Consider the following 14,523-nt stretch of genomic DNA (forward strand, 5'->3'; position numbering starts at 1 on the left):
TATCTGCTCCTAAACAAGAGGCCCACGCCTGGAGTTGGTACGGCCTCCCAGCTGCACCCTGCTGAGTTCAGCCACCCTCCCTACTCCCCAGTGTTTCATGATTAGTCAGGGAAGAAAATACTTTAAGTCCCCTTGAGCTCAAGAATACAGCTCTGTGCTCTTATCATGAAAACTTGGCCACAGAGAAAACAGGCACGTGAATGAAATCTCCCTTACCCCAAACGCTGGTCACACTGGTCATTGTCTCCACCATCACGCTCACCTCTCCTCTCCCGTGGACGAACGTCCCCACTGAAAGGTGCCGTGGCTGCACTATATTCATAAGCTTTCCTGTCCCCATGGAAGCCAGAACAAGTGGAACGGGAAGACTGGCAGAGAGAGGGCTCCCCAGTTCAATCACTTTTAGAGTTTTGAACTTGCCTCCCCTGAAATCTGTAAGAATAAGGATCATTTCTTACGAACACGGCACAATTTGCAAAGCCCTTTGGAAGCTCTCAGTCCCATCTCTCCTTCTAAAGCTTGGAATGTTCTTGCCTCAAAAAGCCAATCCCAGACCAAGCCAATAGTAATCATTAGCTTCCCAGGCTTGCAAAGACAGTTGCCACATCTTCGAGTATCTCTGGACACTTACTATTTCCAGGCACATCTGGGAGACAGCTCTTGAAACAGTATTAAAAAAGTCACAGCTGAAATTGCAGGTTTGCCTGTAAGGAGGTTAAAAATAGCTCGCTACTGCCCAGAGCTGGTGCCTCAGGCTGACGGAGTGAAGTGGACAGGGAGAAGGTAGTGGCTCTCTCTTGACCCTCAGTAATTACCACAAGTGGCTGCTGAAAATCTCCTTCGCCTCTACCTCACATTGCACAGCGACCAGAGCTGACCCGACGTCGATTGCTGTGAGCGCTGTGGCCGAGACCGTGTGGGCCTGGCTGGAGAGCGAGAGGTCAGAGATAGGACCGGAAACTCCAGCGGGCCTTGGGGATTGTGTAGCCTGTCTGGTCCCCGTGGATGCCCCAGCATTGCCCTGGGCAATCGGCACTGTCACTCCGTTGTACGTCTGGCAATCGAATGAAACTGGCTTTCCAAGAACAGAAGTCTTTGCCAGGAAATTGGAAAAGGGAAAGGAACCACGACATTGGGTAAAACAGGAAATGGCACTAAGGAACAGAGAGGCCAGAGCCACCTAATGCCCTCATCTGGGGTTCTAAATTCTCAGTAAGTGGTTTTTCCTCAACTGCAAGCCTTTGAACATGTTCACCAATTGACCAACACCTGCTTTTCCTGGGCGCCCTAAACGCCGGCCTCGTTGCACAAGGAGCCAGGACGGCGCTGTTCTCTCCCGTCAGTCATTCGCTGTTCTTGGATAAAGACTCTCACGGTGGGGGGTCCCAGCCGCTGAGCGACAGGCTGCCGCCCCACGTGCCCATGAAACTCAAGGGCCAGGCCCTTGGTCGGTGGGTCGGGGATCCCTGGTCCGGCCGGGGAAGGGCCCCTGCACCGCGGGAACCACATCCCAGAGCGCCTTCCCGAGCAGCCCCTGGGAAGGAGCAGGGCTGGGAAAGGGCTGTGGAGGCGAACGGCTTCCTCGCTGAAAGAACGCTGTCCTTGTCCCGCGAGTGGCGTGCGCAGTGCAGCTCTTACACCAGGGCCGTGCGCCGCGGAGCGTGGGCCTCAGCCAGCCTCGCCACGCGGACCTTTCGGAGCTCTGTGGTGGCACCACGCCCTGCCGGAAAGGACGAGGGCTTGGCGGGCCCGGGTCCTCTGACAAACCTGGTGACGTCCTGTGCTCTCCTCCGCTCTCAGCCCTAGAATGAAACGAGCTTCATGCCAAGTAGACACGCATGTGGACAGACGCCTACCCCGCGGCTGCAGGCCCAAATCCCCCACGGACTGGGCAGGAGCGTCGCCATGTAGGCCTGACCGACTAGAGACAAAATAGGAGACTCGTGTCCATCTGTACAGGCAGCCTACGGCCAGTACCCACAGCAGGTGCTGTGAAGGGACCCCGGAGTGCACAGACATCGTCACCCTCCTGCAGTGCGCGACGCGCTCGGGCCACGCTGAAGACCCCCGCGGCACGGATCGGTCTGCGTGAAGCTCTCGTTCACACCGTCGTGCCTCGTATGACCCAAAGCAGCACAAATCACAATCCTCCTCCTTTTTAGGCTGAAATAGTTACATTTCATGACATTAGACAGCTCAATTTTTTTGTTAGTTTTTGGCTTGGGTGCTGTCGCTCACTCCACAGCCGTAGCAGCAGGAGTCAGACTGGGCCTGGCCAATTTTCTTACCCCAACACCTCCAGAGACCTGTCAGATCTGTAGATTGTGACCACCACCTTCTGGGAAGCTCCCCTTTCCCTGGTGTCTCCTTCCATCCTCACCAGACCCCATCCTCCCAAATCCTGCGATTGTCTTTGAAGATACTGTCTCTCTCCCCAGCACCCCCCACCACGGCTTCGATACCGTGGTCTCGGCAGGACCGTTAAGAGAAATCACCAAAGCCCAGGAGCTTGAGGGGTACCCCCATCTAAACTCCAGCTCCTGGTTTGAGAAACAGAAGACTAAGCTGATTTTATTCAGATACACATTGTGTCTTTTACCCTGGTCAGCATTAAATCAGGAGGGGAAACAGCAAGTTGGCACTAAGGAAAGCTTTCTCACTGACTCCTCGACTGAGGCAGAGACTGTTCTGGGTTCTATTTATTCAGGGGGAGAAGAGCTCAAATTTAGCCTCAGGTTGGCTCAGGAGTTGTGGCTTTGCCCAGGTTTGCAGCTGAAAACTGAAAACTGAAAACTATAAGGACCTCAAGCCGTTTTCCCAAAGCTTCTGGTTGAGTGGCGGTGGCTTGACTGGGGCTGAGGGCCCGGAGCCCTCCTATGGCCAGTCCGGCTCCCTGACCACTGGACCACACAGTCTGTGCTGAACGTGTACTCAGCAAACCTCAAGCTCCAGGCCTGAAGAAAAAGAGTTTCCAAAAACAGAGCTCTCTTTGTGAACAATTCAGCAAAAATTCTCTTTCCAGCTGTGAGTTGGGATTCATGTTGCAAATGTTGGTGTTAATTAAAAACATCCACCTTCTACAGTTTCAACAACAAGGAAAAGCACCATGTAGGATGTGTTCCTAAGCACTGCTCTCCAAAGCACGTATAAATAGGGATTTATTTATGGCACGGCTTGCTGGGGTCCTGGCGGACCCTGTCATTCCCAATCCCAGCTCCAGTGAAAGAGCCGGGGCCAAGGAGGTGGGTATGAAGGGGCCAAACTGCCACGGAGCGAAGTCAGTGTCAACGTCAGCAACAAGGACACCGTTCCTTGTTCAGAGCACCCAGCAACGACGTCCGGCTCTGTGTGAGTGTCAGGAACTGCACCCAGCTGGAAGCAATGCTCATCGGCTGGGTCATTAAGATTTCCTTCCCGTGGCTCTCGTCCTTCAGACTTGAACAAATGAGGTATGACAAGGCCAGGGACGTGGGACATTCCACAAAGGATGACACAATATATTCAATAATTTGGGATGTCAGATTACTTCCCTGTATTCCTATCATAACTCTTGCTTTACTGGGCAATCTTTGTCTAAATCGGTCCTGAGGCAGTGAGAGCAGAAGTCCTGTTTCAAACGCGATCCTGACAGGAAAGAACCACAGCAAAGCCACATCATTATGAATTAATTTCTTTGTTTTTAATTTCACACAGTTTAAAATACAATATGAAATCAGGCTACAGTATATAAAAAACTCTCCAGCAAAATGATGTGCCAGCATCAGCTACTAAAATAAACAAACAAAAAACTCCCCCATAAGAATTTTTTTTTGCTTTTTTTTTTAAAAAAAACACATAGACACTTACATCGCTACATCTCTAAGCTACCTCAGTTCTGATTTTTAAAAAGCACCTGCTTTTCCTTTTTTCATCTTGCTGTTAAATTTTCAGCTTTTAAAAAATATAAATTATATGAAAATACAAGTTGGAAAATAGTCAAACACAATATAACATCTTTTTCACCCCTATACTTCTCAGCTTAAAAAAAAAGTATTCTTAAAAAAAAAGTTCAATAACTGAGGCAGTATTCCTGATAGAGATAATTTCATTTTAATATATATATTTTATATATGTATATGTATACATATATTTATGGTTCCTTGAAACTTCTTTGGAATGTAGGTAAGAGTTTAACAAATTTATATAGACCCCAACAGAGAAAGCGGCATGCACAGCATGACTAGAAAACAGGTGTATTTTTCACCATGAAGGTTAGGCAGGTTAATGCTCTAAAACCCAGAGTGTTCATCTCCAAAGTGAGGAAAAGCACATCTGATCTCTGAATGCTACCTCCAGTCCCCACAGCCACAAAATCGGGGCTCTGTGTAGGGAAGTCTCTCTTCTGAATGGAGAAGGGAACGAAAGTGACTCTGAACCCTAAAGCCAAAACCAGTACAGGTTAAGGCATCTCCAGGAAAATAAGCATTTCACCCAGCTAGACCAGATTTGCCCATTCCTCCCTCTGAAGTTAACATGTGTTTTTAAAAAGCATAAATGCAACAATTTTGCTACATTTCCAGTGTATAAACCACCCACCACTCTTCTTGGGATGGTCTCTGGCCTTTGGACAAAAGGAGAAAAAGCATCTGGCCAGATAGACAAAGCTGTCTTAATACACTACCTACAAATCCCGACAACGGCGGACCTAGAGAAAAAGGGAATCTTAGCCAACAAGCAGGCTGAGGAACACCGGGAGGCACTTTCTTACATCTTATCTGCTACAGGAATTGCAGGGTTAGACAGACTCACAGAAGGGGAGTTTTCAGCATAAATTTAATAGGAAAGATTGATGATTTAGAAAAGTGATTTTATGCCTGTTTGCAAACAGCAAGCAATGACTGATACCCAGCCTTGGTTCTACCCTCGCCCATTACTGAAATGTGGAAAGACTTAACTAGAAAACTCAGGAATTATTTCAGCTGCAGTTTTGCATGTCTGCAAATACACACACACACACACTCTCTCTCTCTCTCTCTCTCACATACACCCTTTGCCAGTGCCCAACAAAGATCACATACTCTAAGAGAAAACAATGTAGTCCAAACAGTTCCACCTAACACTCCCTGAGCAGCTCCTAAAATACTTTGAGAGCTTCATTAAGGCACCTGCATCCAAAAGATCAAAATACACAACTGGGATAATTCTGCCTTTGCTTTCCACGTAGACTCTCCAACTGATCAGTGTGAGGACATTCATGAATCACACAGCTATGTTCCTGACAATTCAGGGTCGGCAAGAGGATCTGGGAGTCAACAATCAGCTTTCTTGAAGAAATACTAGAAGGTAGATAGTACTTCCAATTTTCAGCTAAATCCCCAAAGGAGCCAGCCCTGAGCAGCTCATCTTGAACGTGTCTTCCCCTCTCACCAGGCCAATAAAGCCACCGCTCCTTCCTCATCCTTTTAACTAGGCAGCTACACAGGGGGAGGGATTCTAATTGTATTAGGCACTTGTTCTCACCAGGTAGATGATGGTTTCCCCCCAAAACCCCACTTTCAGATCCCTCCTCAAAACCAGCAGAAAGATGAATACTTCAGTTGACTATGTTTGTGTTTGAACTTTGGGGGAACTAAAAATATATTCAAATGTCACGGACACCTTATTTTTTTCACTCAAGCTCCTTCCCTTGTTTCTTTTGCCTTCAAGTCATTCCTCTCTTCTGCAATTAACCTTGACTTACCCTGCGCCAAGATATCAGATGCAAGCACAAGGCCCTAACACTGTGCGTACCGGCACATACGGTCTCACCTGACATCCTACCCCACTGGTTTAAATTCTTCTCTTCCAAAGACAGCCAAGTCCCATTTTATTGAAATCCTCTCTTAATTTCCATCACTTCTAAAACCCAGCAAGGTCAACTCTTCAACTCATGTCATGTCTGAAGTCACTCTTTCACTCACCAATCAGAAAGCTGTACATTTCTCTCTACTGATTGCACAATGGGGAGGAGGGAGATTATGAGCAAAAAATGAAGGATGCTGGAAAAATAAAATATGAAAGAGAAGTTACAGAGTGTTAGTTTGGAACGACATGCATTCAGAACCTACTTCGTACGACCTGAGGGGTAATGCCCATGCATACAGCTTCTACTCCAAGTCATCTATGTTACAGGTATGAAACTAAGAGAGAACCAAGCCAATCTTCCCCCTTTAATTTCCTTTCCATGACTTCAACAGTGCTCCTATGTTATGTGGTTCAAAGCCAGGGCTGCAAAATACATTCAGTTCAAAGACTTAATGTTTCTTAGCTCAACATTAAGTCCAAACCCGAGAATCCGCTAATAACAAGTAAAGGGGTGTAATAATAAGTTTTTTAAAATTGTAGATGAAATTCACATGCATAGTTCCCCTGTACCCAAATCAACATTAATTTTTCCTTCACATGAATTTGGGATCCCTGATCTCAGTGATAGCGCTTTGCTTTTCCAGTGGGGTCTATATAAATAGTTTTCTTTCACTGTGACAGAATCCTCAGCCGGCAAATAAAAAGAAACTTGCATGATATTGCAATACTGAGACCACCTTAGAGCTTAAGACGATTTTTAAGAAAAAAAATACTGGCACAAAATTTAATAAAATAAATTTTAACACAAAACTGTGTTGGCCCCTCCCCATGGAAGTCCATCTTTGTTTCAAAAGAAGAGTGAAAGGTAAATAGTTCTCAGTTTTTAGCGCATCCTTCCCAAAAAATATTTAATCCCACCCCTCTTTCTGCCCACCCAGATCTACAAACAAAATTGAGTTAACTGCCTTTCATCAGCCTGGCGACTTCTGATGTGGCAATCACTCTTGCTAATGGGTTCATAACTCAAGACACATTTTTTTCATGAATGATTTTTTAAAAATGATTGGACACATTAGTCTTGTCCTCCCTTAAGCCAGATCCTTCCAGCTTCTAAGAAGACCCTTCTCTCTCTCCTGAAAATGTGCTCAAAAATTTCTTATCCCACCCGCCCCACAAGTCCTAGTTTTCCTTTTCCAACCGTGCACAATCAATTATAGCTGCAGCTCACTTAGCTCCCACCCCTGAATGTAAAAAATGAGTTCTGGAAAATAAAAAATAGAATAACAATTAAAAATTAAGAGTCCGACCAATGCGGTTATCCTTCAAAAGGTCTCAGCAAGGTTCCCCGGCCCCTCCTGTGTCCATCACTCGTCGGCATCCGGCTTGACGTCCAGCATGGCGTGGAGCTCCTCGGGGGTGTACCCCAGCAGGCTCTGCAGGTCGCACACAAAGCGGTACACATAGCGTTTGCCCGCCGTCTTGTGGATGATGTTTTTGTCGTAATAGTAGCGCAGGCCACGGCTCAGTTTCTCATAATTCATCTTAGGCTTGTTTTTCCTCTTTCCCCATCTCCTGGCCACCTACAATTTAAAAAAAAAAGAATAGGTAAAAATCGATAGGGCGACCCTAATATGCATGTTTACATGCCCATACTGACCCCACCCACGGCACCCCATGATGTTCAAGTGAGACAGACAGAGATCCATGTAGCTATGGAAGGTATTTTTCTGACCTGTCTTTTCTGAACTCCATTTTTCAAGGGTTGGGCAGGGATGGTAGTCAAGTTGATGAAAACACAGTGACCTGAACTTTGAATGAGGTTAAATATTTGATTTTGAAAAACAAAAGAAAAGCCACACTACAGACTCTCCTCTTTCTCCACATTACTAGTAGGATTTCCTGGCTTTGAAAGCATGAAGCTAACAGAGGGCGTGGAGGGAGGGACTGAGCTGCAATCGTACCTGCCTTTCATCAACAGGAAGTGTTTTTTCTACAGCAGGGCATAAATATTTCTCATGTCTGTCAGAACAGAGATGTTGTCTCTCTCGTTCATTGCTTTTTATCCTCAGAATTGGGCATGGCACAGAACCACACTCAGTGGGTGTTTGTGTAATGAAAGAATAAATTAATGAACAAATTGTCTCAATCTTCCAAGGCCTCTGGAACTGTCTGGCCCCTTTCACACTCAGGGCCACGGGCTAGGGAGAGCGCTAAGTCAGGCAAGGCACCTCTACTGATAAAAGGCTGACTAAGCACCAGGCACTTGGTGCGCATGATACCAGTTAATCCTGGGTAACGAATGGGTGACATAGATATTTTCCCTATTTTCCACATATGAAACTGAGGCCCAGACAAGGCTGCCTGCTCAAGGTCACACAAGTAGCAAGTGGCAGAGCTGGGATCCCAATCCTAGAAAACGTCCTCCAGCCCCACACAGCCCCCGCCCAGGGTTTTCTCTGACCCTTCCTCCACACAGCACTCTCAAGCCACTCCTTTCTTACCTCATCTGGGTCAGAGAGCTTGAATTCCCAGCCATCTCCTGTCCAGCTGATAAAAGACTGACAGGATTTATCGGTGAGTAATTCCAGAAGAAACTGCCACAGCTGGATGGGTCCACTGCCTGGAAGCACAAGCCGCTGTGAGTCACTGCACCAGACAGTGGCTGCCAGCCACTGATCCCCACGTCCAGCACTCCCTCCATCCTCCCCACAGCTCCCGCCGGGAGAAAAGGAAGGCAGCACGCAGTGACAATATCGGAGGAAATGTTACGTGCTTGAACAGATAGAAAAGACAAAGAAATCCACCCCCCCAAAAAGAAAAGCATACGAGAAAATATATAAATTATTTTGATTGACTCAAGGGTCAGTCCATTTTTATTGCTAAGCAAACTCTAGAAGGAAAATACTGAGCCCATCCTCTGACATATTCTAAGGCAGCATAATCTTTTGTGTCTTCAGAAAGTCAGTCGTTATTTTCGCCTTAAGAAGTTAAGAAAAGTATTAAGTAAGGAATGAATGTCTTCGCCAGTTCCAAGCAGAAGTCAAAGCCCACAGGCACTCCTCCACGGGAGGGAGACTTTGGCCTCTGATTTGTGAGTAGGAAGGATCACTACTCTCGGGTCTTCGCACATGGAAATCACTGTTAGATGTCCTTCCAACCATCACACTCCTCCCCAACACCACCCCACCTTCCCAGGCCATGTACAGGCAACACCCAAACTAAGGGGAAAAAAGGCATCACCATGAATCTTAAATTCAGCTGATTAAAAAAAAACATATTTCCTATTTGAGGAATTAATTTGCCACCCAGAAAATTCTCAGAGGTCAGATGAGGATTGTCTCAGAAATTCTTCATGGGTTCAGTATATTCTGACTTACACACACACACACACACACACACAGTTCTCTTGTCTTAGCCACCAACACTGCCAAGACCTTAGCTCTAAAAGGCCTGGTATACTCTTGACAGGCAGCTTATACTATGCTAAAGGATTTCTATCACACAGATTTCCTCTTAGGATAACTTTCTATTCTGAAATGACAATGCTATTATATAATTTCTGGGTGTGGCTAGAGAAACAATTATGGGGTCAAAGTCCATGTTGCTTGTTATATGTCTACACTGTACCTTATAACACCATCTCATAAACAATCGGGGCAGAGCAGGACTGGGAAAAGACCCAATCCCTGTAGATGAATGAAGCCTGGAATGTTCTAGCTCCAATTCCTTCCCCAAGTTTCAAATTTGTCTGATCCATAGTAAACTGATATTCAACAGGAAACAAGCTTTAGGTTCCCTGTCGATCTAAAAAAAGAAATAGCCTTTATGATCTGTAAGAGTAATCTCTTACTATATCTTACACTTCTAAAAGGCCCATTCCAGTGCATCATTTTTACCTGCTCCTAAAACCCACCCCACCCCGCGGCTGTGACGTAGGCACAGCGGTCTTGCTGCCTCCACTCTACTGGTGCAGGAAAAGGTGCTCAGAACAGTGCCATGACTCTGCTCCATGGCGCAGTCAGCACATGCTGGTGCTGGTCTAGTGCCTGGGCCCGGAGACTCCGAGCACCAGGGCGCCCTGCACGGACACCATACGAGGAAACAGCCCTGACACGCTACCGTCCCGCAGCCAAAGGAAGCGCTCCTTTTGTAATAACTTCCTAATGGCGGCTTCCTCAGCAATGCCCAAGCTAAACATAAAACATGAAATATTTCTAGTTCATCTTTCTGAGAGTTTACCTTTAGCTATTTAAAACCATCTTGCAAGAAACATCTTATACATATTCTAGAATAAAGTGATTCAGGGAAAGTCTAAAAAGTCAATTAACCTTTGAAGAAAAGCCCAGAGGTCTACACTGGTAAAGCCTTAACTTCCTACAACTCAGATCCATTTGCAGGTTTCTTAAGAATTAAGAAAAGTCACCAGCCACTGCTTCCTGCCTGGGCTCACAAGACTGAACATGACATTACATGAGGAATACACTGAGAAGCCATCCTAACGGGCACACGGTGGTAAGGTGGCAACTCTCTCTCAAGAAATGCACTGCCAGAGCCCAGATGGCATGACAGGTTTTTTGAATGAATTCACAATGACTGTGGACACCAACAGGACCCCTGAATAGAGACACATAAATAAAAAGGACCTACCCCAAAAGCTACGTAACGGAGGCCTCTCCTGTGTCAAGACTGCAGACCTTGGACGTAACGGGGGGTGGGGGGGGTGACTTGCTTTAAGACCCCTGAGAGAGAAAGCGGCCAACAAGAGCCATGACTGTGCACCTACACGCACCGCACACGAGTGTGATGCTTGCGGTCATCCCATTTAGTCCTCCCCCGTCACCTGGCGTAGGTGCTGCCGTCATGCTAGTTGTCTCTCCCACGTTACAGCAGAGCAAACGGACAAGCTGTGGCTGTCTGACCCGTGCAAGGCCATTCCCATCAGCACTGGCGTAGCTGGGACTAGAACCCAGGCAGTCTGGTCCCAGATTCTTCATCTCAACACTACGCTGCCCCTGGAAGAGACCTGGCACCTAAACTGCCTGCCTGGATGCAGTGATGCAAGGGACAGAAGGACCTGGCTTTAGCAACTCTTCTCTTCCCACTTCCCACGGCAGGCGCGGGACACTGGTGGCCAGCGGCTTCCCCCGCTGGTCTGATCACTAGTGCCCGTGCTGCCTCCTCACCTGGGCGTCCACCTCCACAGGTACGCTGCCAGCCCAACTGGCCAGGCGCCCTCGTGGTGGCTGTTATGTCACTTCATTCATTATTTCTCCCTCACACTATTCACCTTAGTACCTCTCTCACACTATTCATCTTAAAATCTTTTTGGGGAGAGAGGGCTGATTATATGGAGCTGAGGAAAGGGATGAGGAGACTGGGATCCTTCCACCTGGGTAAGTCCTAGTCTTTGGCGGGGCGGAGCCAGTCCTGGAGAACAGAGCCCAAGAGCTCAGCACCGTCCCCTGCCCTCGGGACTCGCCGCCAGAAAGCAGAGAAGGCGCCTTCAATCCACATCACTGGCACCAGCTCATTGCAGAGGAGTCCCGGGAGGGACTTATTACTCCTGTTTTTCCTGCTCGTGCCATGTCCCCAACTGAAATGTCAAAGGCCTGCGGGGCACGTGCCCTGCTCCAGCCCTTGCCCCCTGCACATCTGACCCCCACATCACTGTGTCTGGCCCAGGCACATGGTGAGTCCCTGCTGGAGGATTCTTTTCCTCAGCATGAGTTTTCCTTTGTCCAGAGGAACATAAAAGTGTCCAATTCAGGCACTGGGAACCCAGGTCCTAGGTGGGTCCTTTAACTCTTTTTTTTCTATTCAGACCAAGAGGAAGAGGAGGGATACATGGAAAAGCAGGCGTCTGGAGTAAGCACAGGAGCTCGGATGGGAAGAAGCACCTCTGGTTCGCTTCACGTAGGAACGTGGGCACAATGGGAGCACCGGCCTCCCCCCCAAGTCCTGCAGGGAAGTCGGGAAGCCCGCCCGGCTGCCCAGCACACACGTGCGCCCCTCAGAAAGCCCACCGTACGGTACCAAACGAGAGGAAGGCAGGACCCCTCCCAAAGCTTCCCCTCTCTACCTTTTGCTGACTCGCAAACTGCCCTCTTGCTGTGGGGAGCAAGAGAAGCGGGAAAGGCGTGGCGCTGTTCTCCCAGCCACAGGCGCTGGGCCAGCGGAAACACTCCACACTGGCTTCAGGATGGTGGGCCTGGGGGTGCCTGACACCCAGCAGCCTGTCTCCATGCAACACGTCACTCTCACCCCAGGTCTGGAGGGGAAGTCAGGGCCACTTGGAAGCCCAAGGCTCAGAGGCAGCTCTGGGTCGGAATGCACGCTGGCTGCGCACATCTGCCAGCCACAGCCAAGCCCGCCCCGCAGTTCTCAGGCCCCTGACTCCAGACAGTGACTGAGTCTGGCACTCCCGGTCACGGCTCCTGCAGAGGGTGTTTCCATACTGCCTAGAGCCGGGCTGCCCGAATGCACAGGGCTCCTGGCCTCCATCCCTCGCCCTGGTACAACATAACCTTAAATTGGAGAGCCTCTTCTCCTTTCTCCCTGCACCGCCCCCTCACTCCTGGGCCCAGGCCCATCCTCCTACCCAAATGGACTGTGGTCCCAGTGACCTTTGTCCCTGGGAGCAGAGAACTGTTCTAAGAATAGTGCCAGTCATGGGGAGGGAGCTCACATGTTCAGTGTGACTCACAATGGGGTCCCTGTCTGGGAGCCCCAAGGCAGTCAACAGCCCCCTTCACTGTGCTGCCCTAGTGTCACACGTCAGGAATCCAGTGGCATCACTGGGAAACTATGCTTCTCAAGTCGAAGCTCTGAGCCACAACAACAGAGGGGTCCCTGTTAGAAGGAGGTCTCTTCCAAAGCCACGTGGGAGGGAGGGCACCACACACACACTCTGCAAGCCCCTCCCAGACGCGCCTCCACCCAAGCCTCCCTTACCGGTGGCGGCGGCGGGAACTGCCCCCCCACCTTGTTCCTCTCACTTCTGGGTAAGAGGTAAACGCTCGCTACAACGCTGACAGTCCTCACTTGAAGCGCATGATGCCGCCGAGGAAGAGGAGAGATGAGGTGGGTACCCGGCAGAGTCTCAGGCCAGCAGAGCAAATCACACACGCACGGAGGATGTCACCCCCAGAGGGGACCCGGGAGGCACCTCAAATCTAAGGCAACAGTCTCATTTTTTTCATGAAAAGGTAAAGCTTCCAGTAAATTCCTGCTCACTTGGGTCGTACTTGAAGTTCCTTCTTTTTGTGCGGGAGCTGATGGAGCATCACCTGTCTCAATGACGGCTAGTTATTAAAAACGCCTGCCTCTGGTCCCTCACCCTGAGGCTAAGAACTGAGCAGCACAAATCATACAGCGATAGGCTAGGACAAAATCTTGGTAAGATGTTCCTGATGACAATCCTTTCCACTGACCAATTTCTCATTTTCCAGGTTTGGGAGTTGCCTGCCCCTGGCAGTGCCCTGCTCATGGCCAGTGACCAGGGTCAGGGTTGGACTTCAGTTCTTCCTTCTCCTCCTTCCTCATTTCCCTTTCAACCACAAGTTCTCACTCTGGCATCTGTGCCCTGGTGCGAGGCTAACCTAGAAGAGTCGTCTCCCACACAGATGGAGGTCAAGGCTGGGCATCCCTGTATTTCCACTGTGGCTTGCCAACAACGAGACCAGCCGCAGTGGTCTGCACGTGGTCCGCCTCTCTCATCACTAGCACATGTGCTCTCTGGACCGGGACTTTGATTTTCACTGCTGTGACCCAAAGCCTAGAGCAGTGCCTCACCAACAAACACCAACCACCAAACAATCCTTTGCCATTGGAGGGCTCCAGCGTCAGCTCCCTGAGATCACAGGCTGTGTCTTACTGATCCTCATGTCCTCAGTGTGAGTGAGGTACGGTATCTCGTCTTCAGCATGTGCTCAGTAAACATTTACTAAATTATGGGACCGAAACAGTCCTCCTCTGAAAAAAGCATAAGGATTTGAAAAGCCACTCCAACGGCTTCTCTCTATTAAGCTATATTTGGGGCCAAACAATACGGGTGACCCCAGGCTGTGTTTCATCAGTATGTACCCCAAAATAAAAACGACCACACCTCCTGCCCTTTTGGGGTTAATTTGCTACTTTGAGAAGCTAATCTCCTTTAGCTCTACTCTCAAAGTCAAATCAAACACCGCATTTATTTTAACCTATGAAACTCTCATGGTTGGTCACCCTTGCAACAGGGCTGACTCTGCCCTGATAGCACACATCTGGCAGGTGGCCCCGAAACAGAGGAACAGGCCCGACTGGCCCCTCCCTTCCAGCCAGGTGTCTCTACCCACAGCCAAACGACGAGGGCAAAAACAGAACACTCGAATCCAGAAATGACCCATCTGTTCATGAGTGTATCTGTCTTCCTCTCAGACTGCCATGGGATGTCCTGCTCTGAGGGCAGGGTGGAATCTAAGCATGACCCCTTTCTGTCCACCCCCTTCCAAATCATCATTCACAAAAGAGTTCCAAATCTCTTTATTTCTGTTAAGTCCTTAGGAAACAAAGTTGAATGACAAATTAAACAGAAAACATCCTGGCGGTCTCTGGCCCTCTGAGCCAAACTCAGCCTAATGGTGCACAAAGTCTCCTGGCTGAGGATGAAGAACTCAAGACACTGAGTGACAATCAAAGCAATGGAAGAATTTTTCCAGGGGA

The 14,523-nt window shown here is 48.7% G+C and overlaps 1 protein-coding gene across 2 annotated transcripts in view; it reads right to left on the bottom strand.

Moving 5' to 3' along the window:
- Positions 1-3,657: 3,657 nt before the first annotated feature.
- The window catches only part of ETS1 (ETS proto-oncogene 1, transcription factor), a 63,380-nt gene continuing 52,514 nt past the window's right edge, over positions 3,658-14,523 (bottom strand). For both annotated transcript variants that reach the window (XM_045555406.1, XM_045555407.1), the window contains 2 exons: positions 8,325-8,443; positions 3,658-7,403 (listed from right to left, as the gene is read on the bottom strand). In XM_045555406.1, the coding sequence (XP_045411362.1) occupies positions 7,188-7,403; positions 8,325-8,443 (335 nt within the window). In that variant the 3' untranslated portion in view covers positions 3,658-7,187. The remainder of the gene's footprint in view (positions 7,404-8,324; positions 8,444-14,523) is intronic.

The sequence above is a fragment of the Lemur catta genome, chromosome 7, assembly GCF_020740605.2.
Source record: "Lemur catta isolate mLemCat1 chromosome 7, mLemCat1.pri, whole genome shotgun sequence".
Lineage (NCBI taxonomy): Eukaryota > Metazoa > Chordata > Mammalia > Primates > Lemuridae > Lemur > Lemur catta.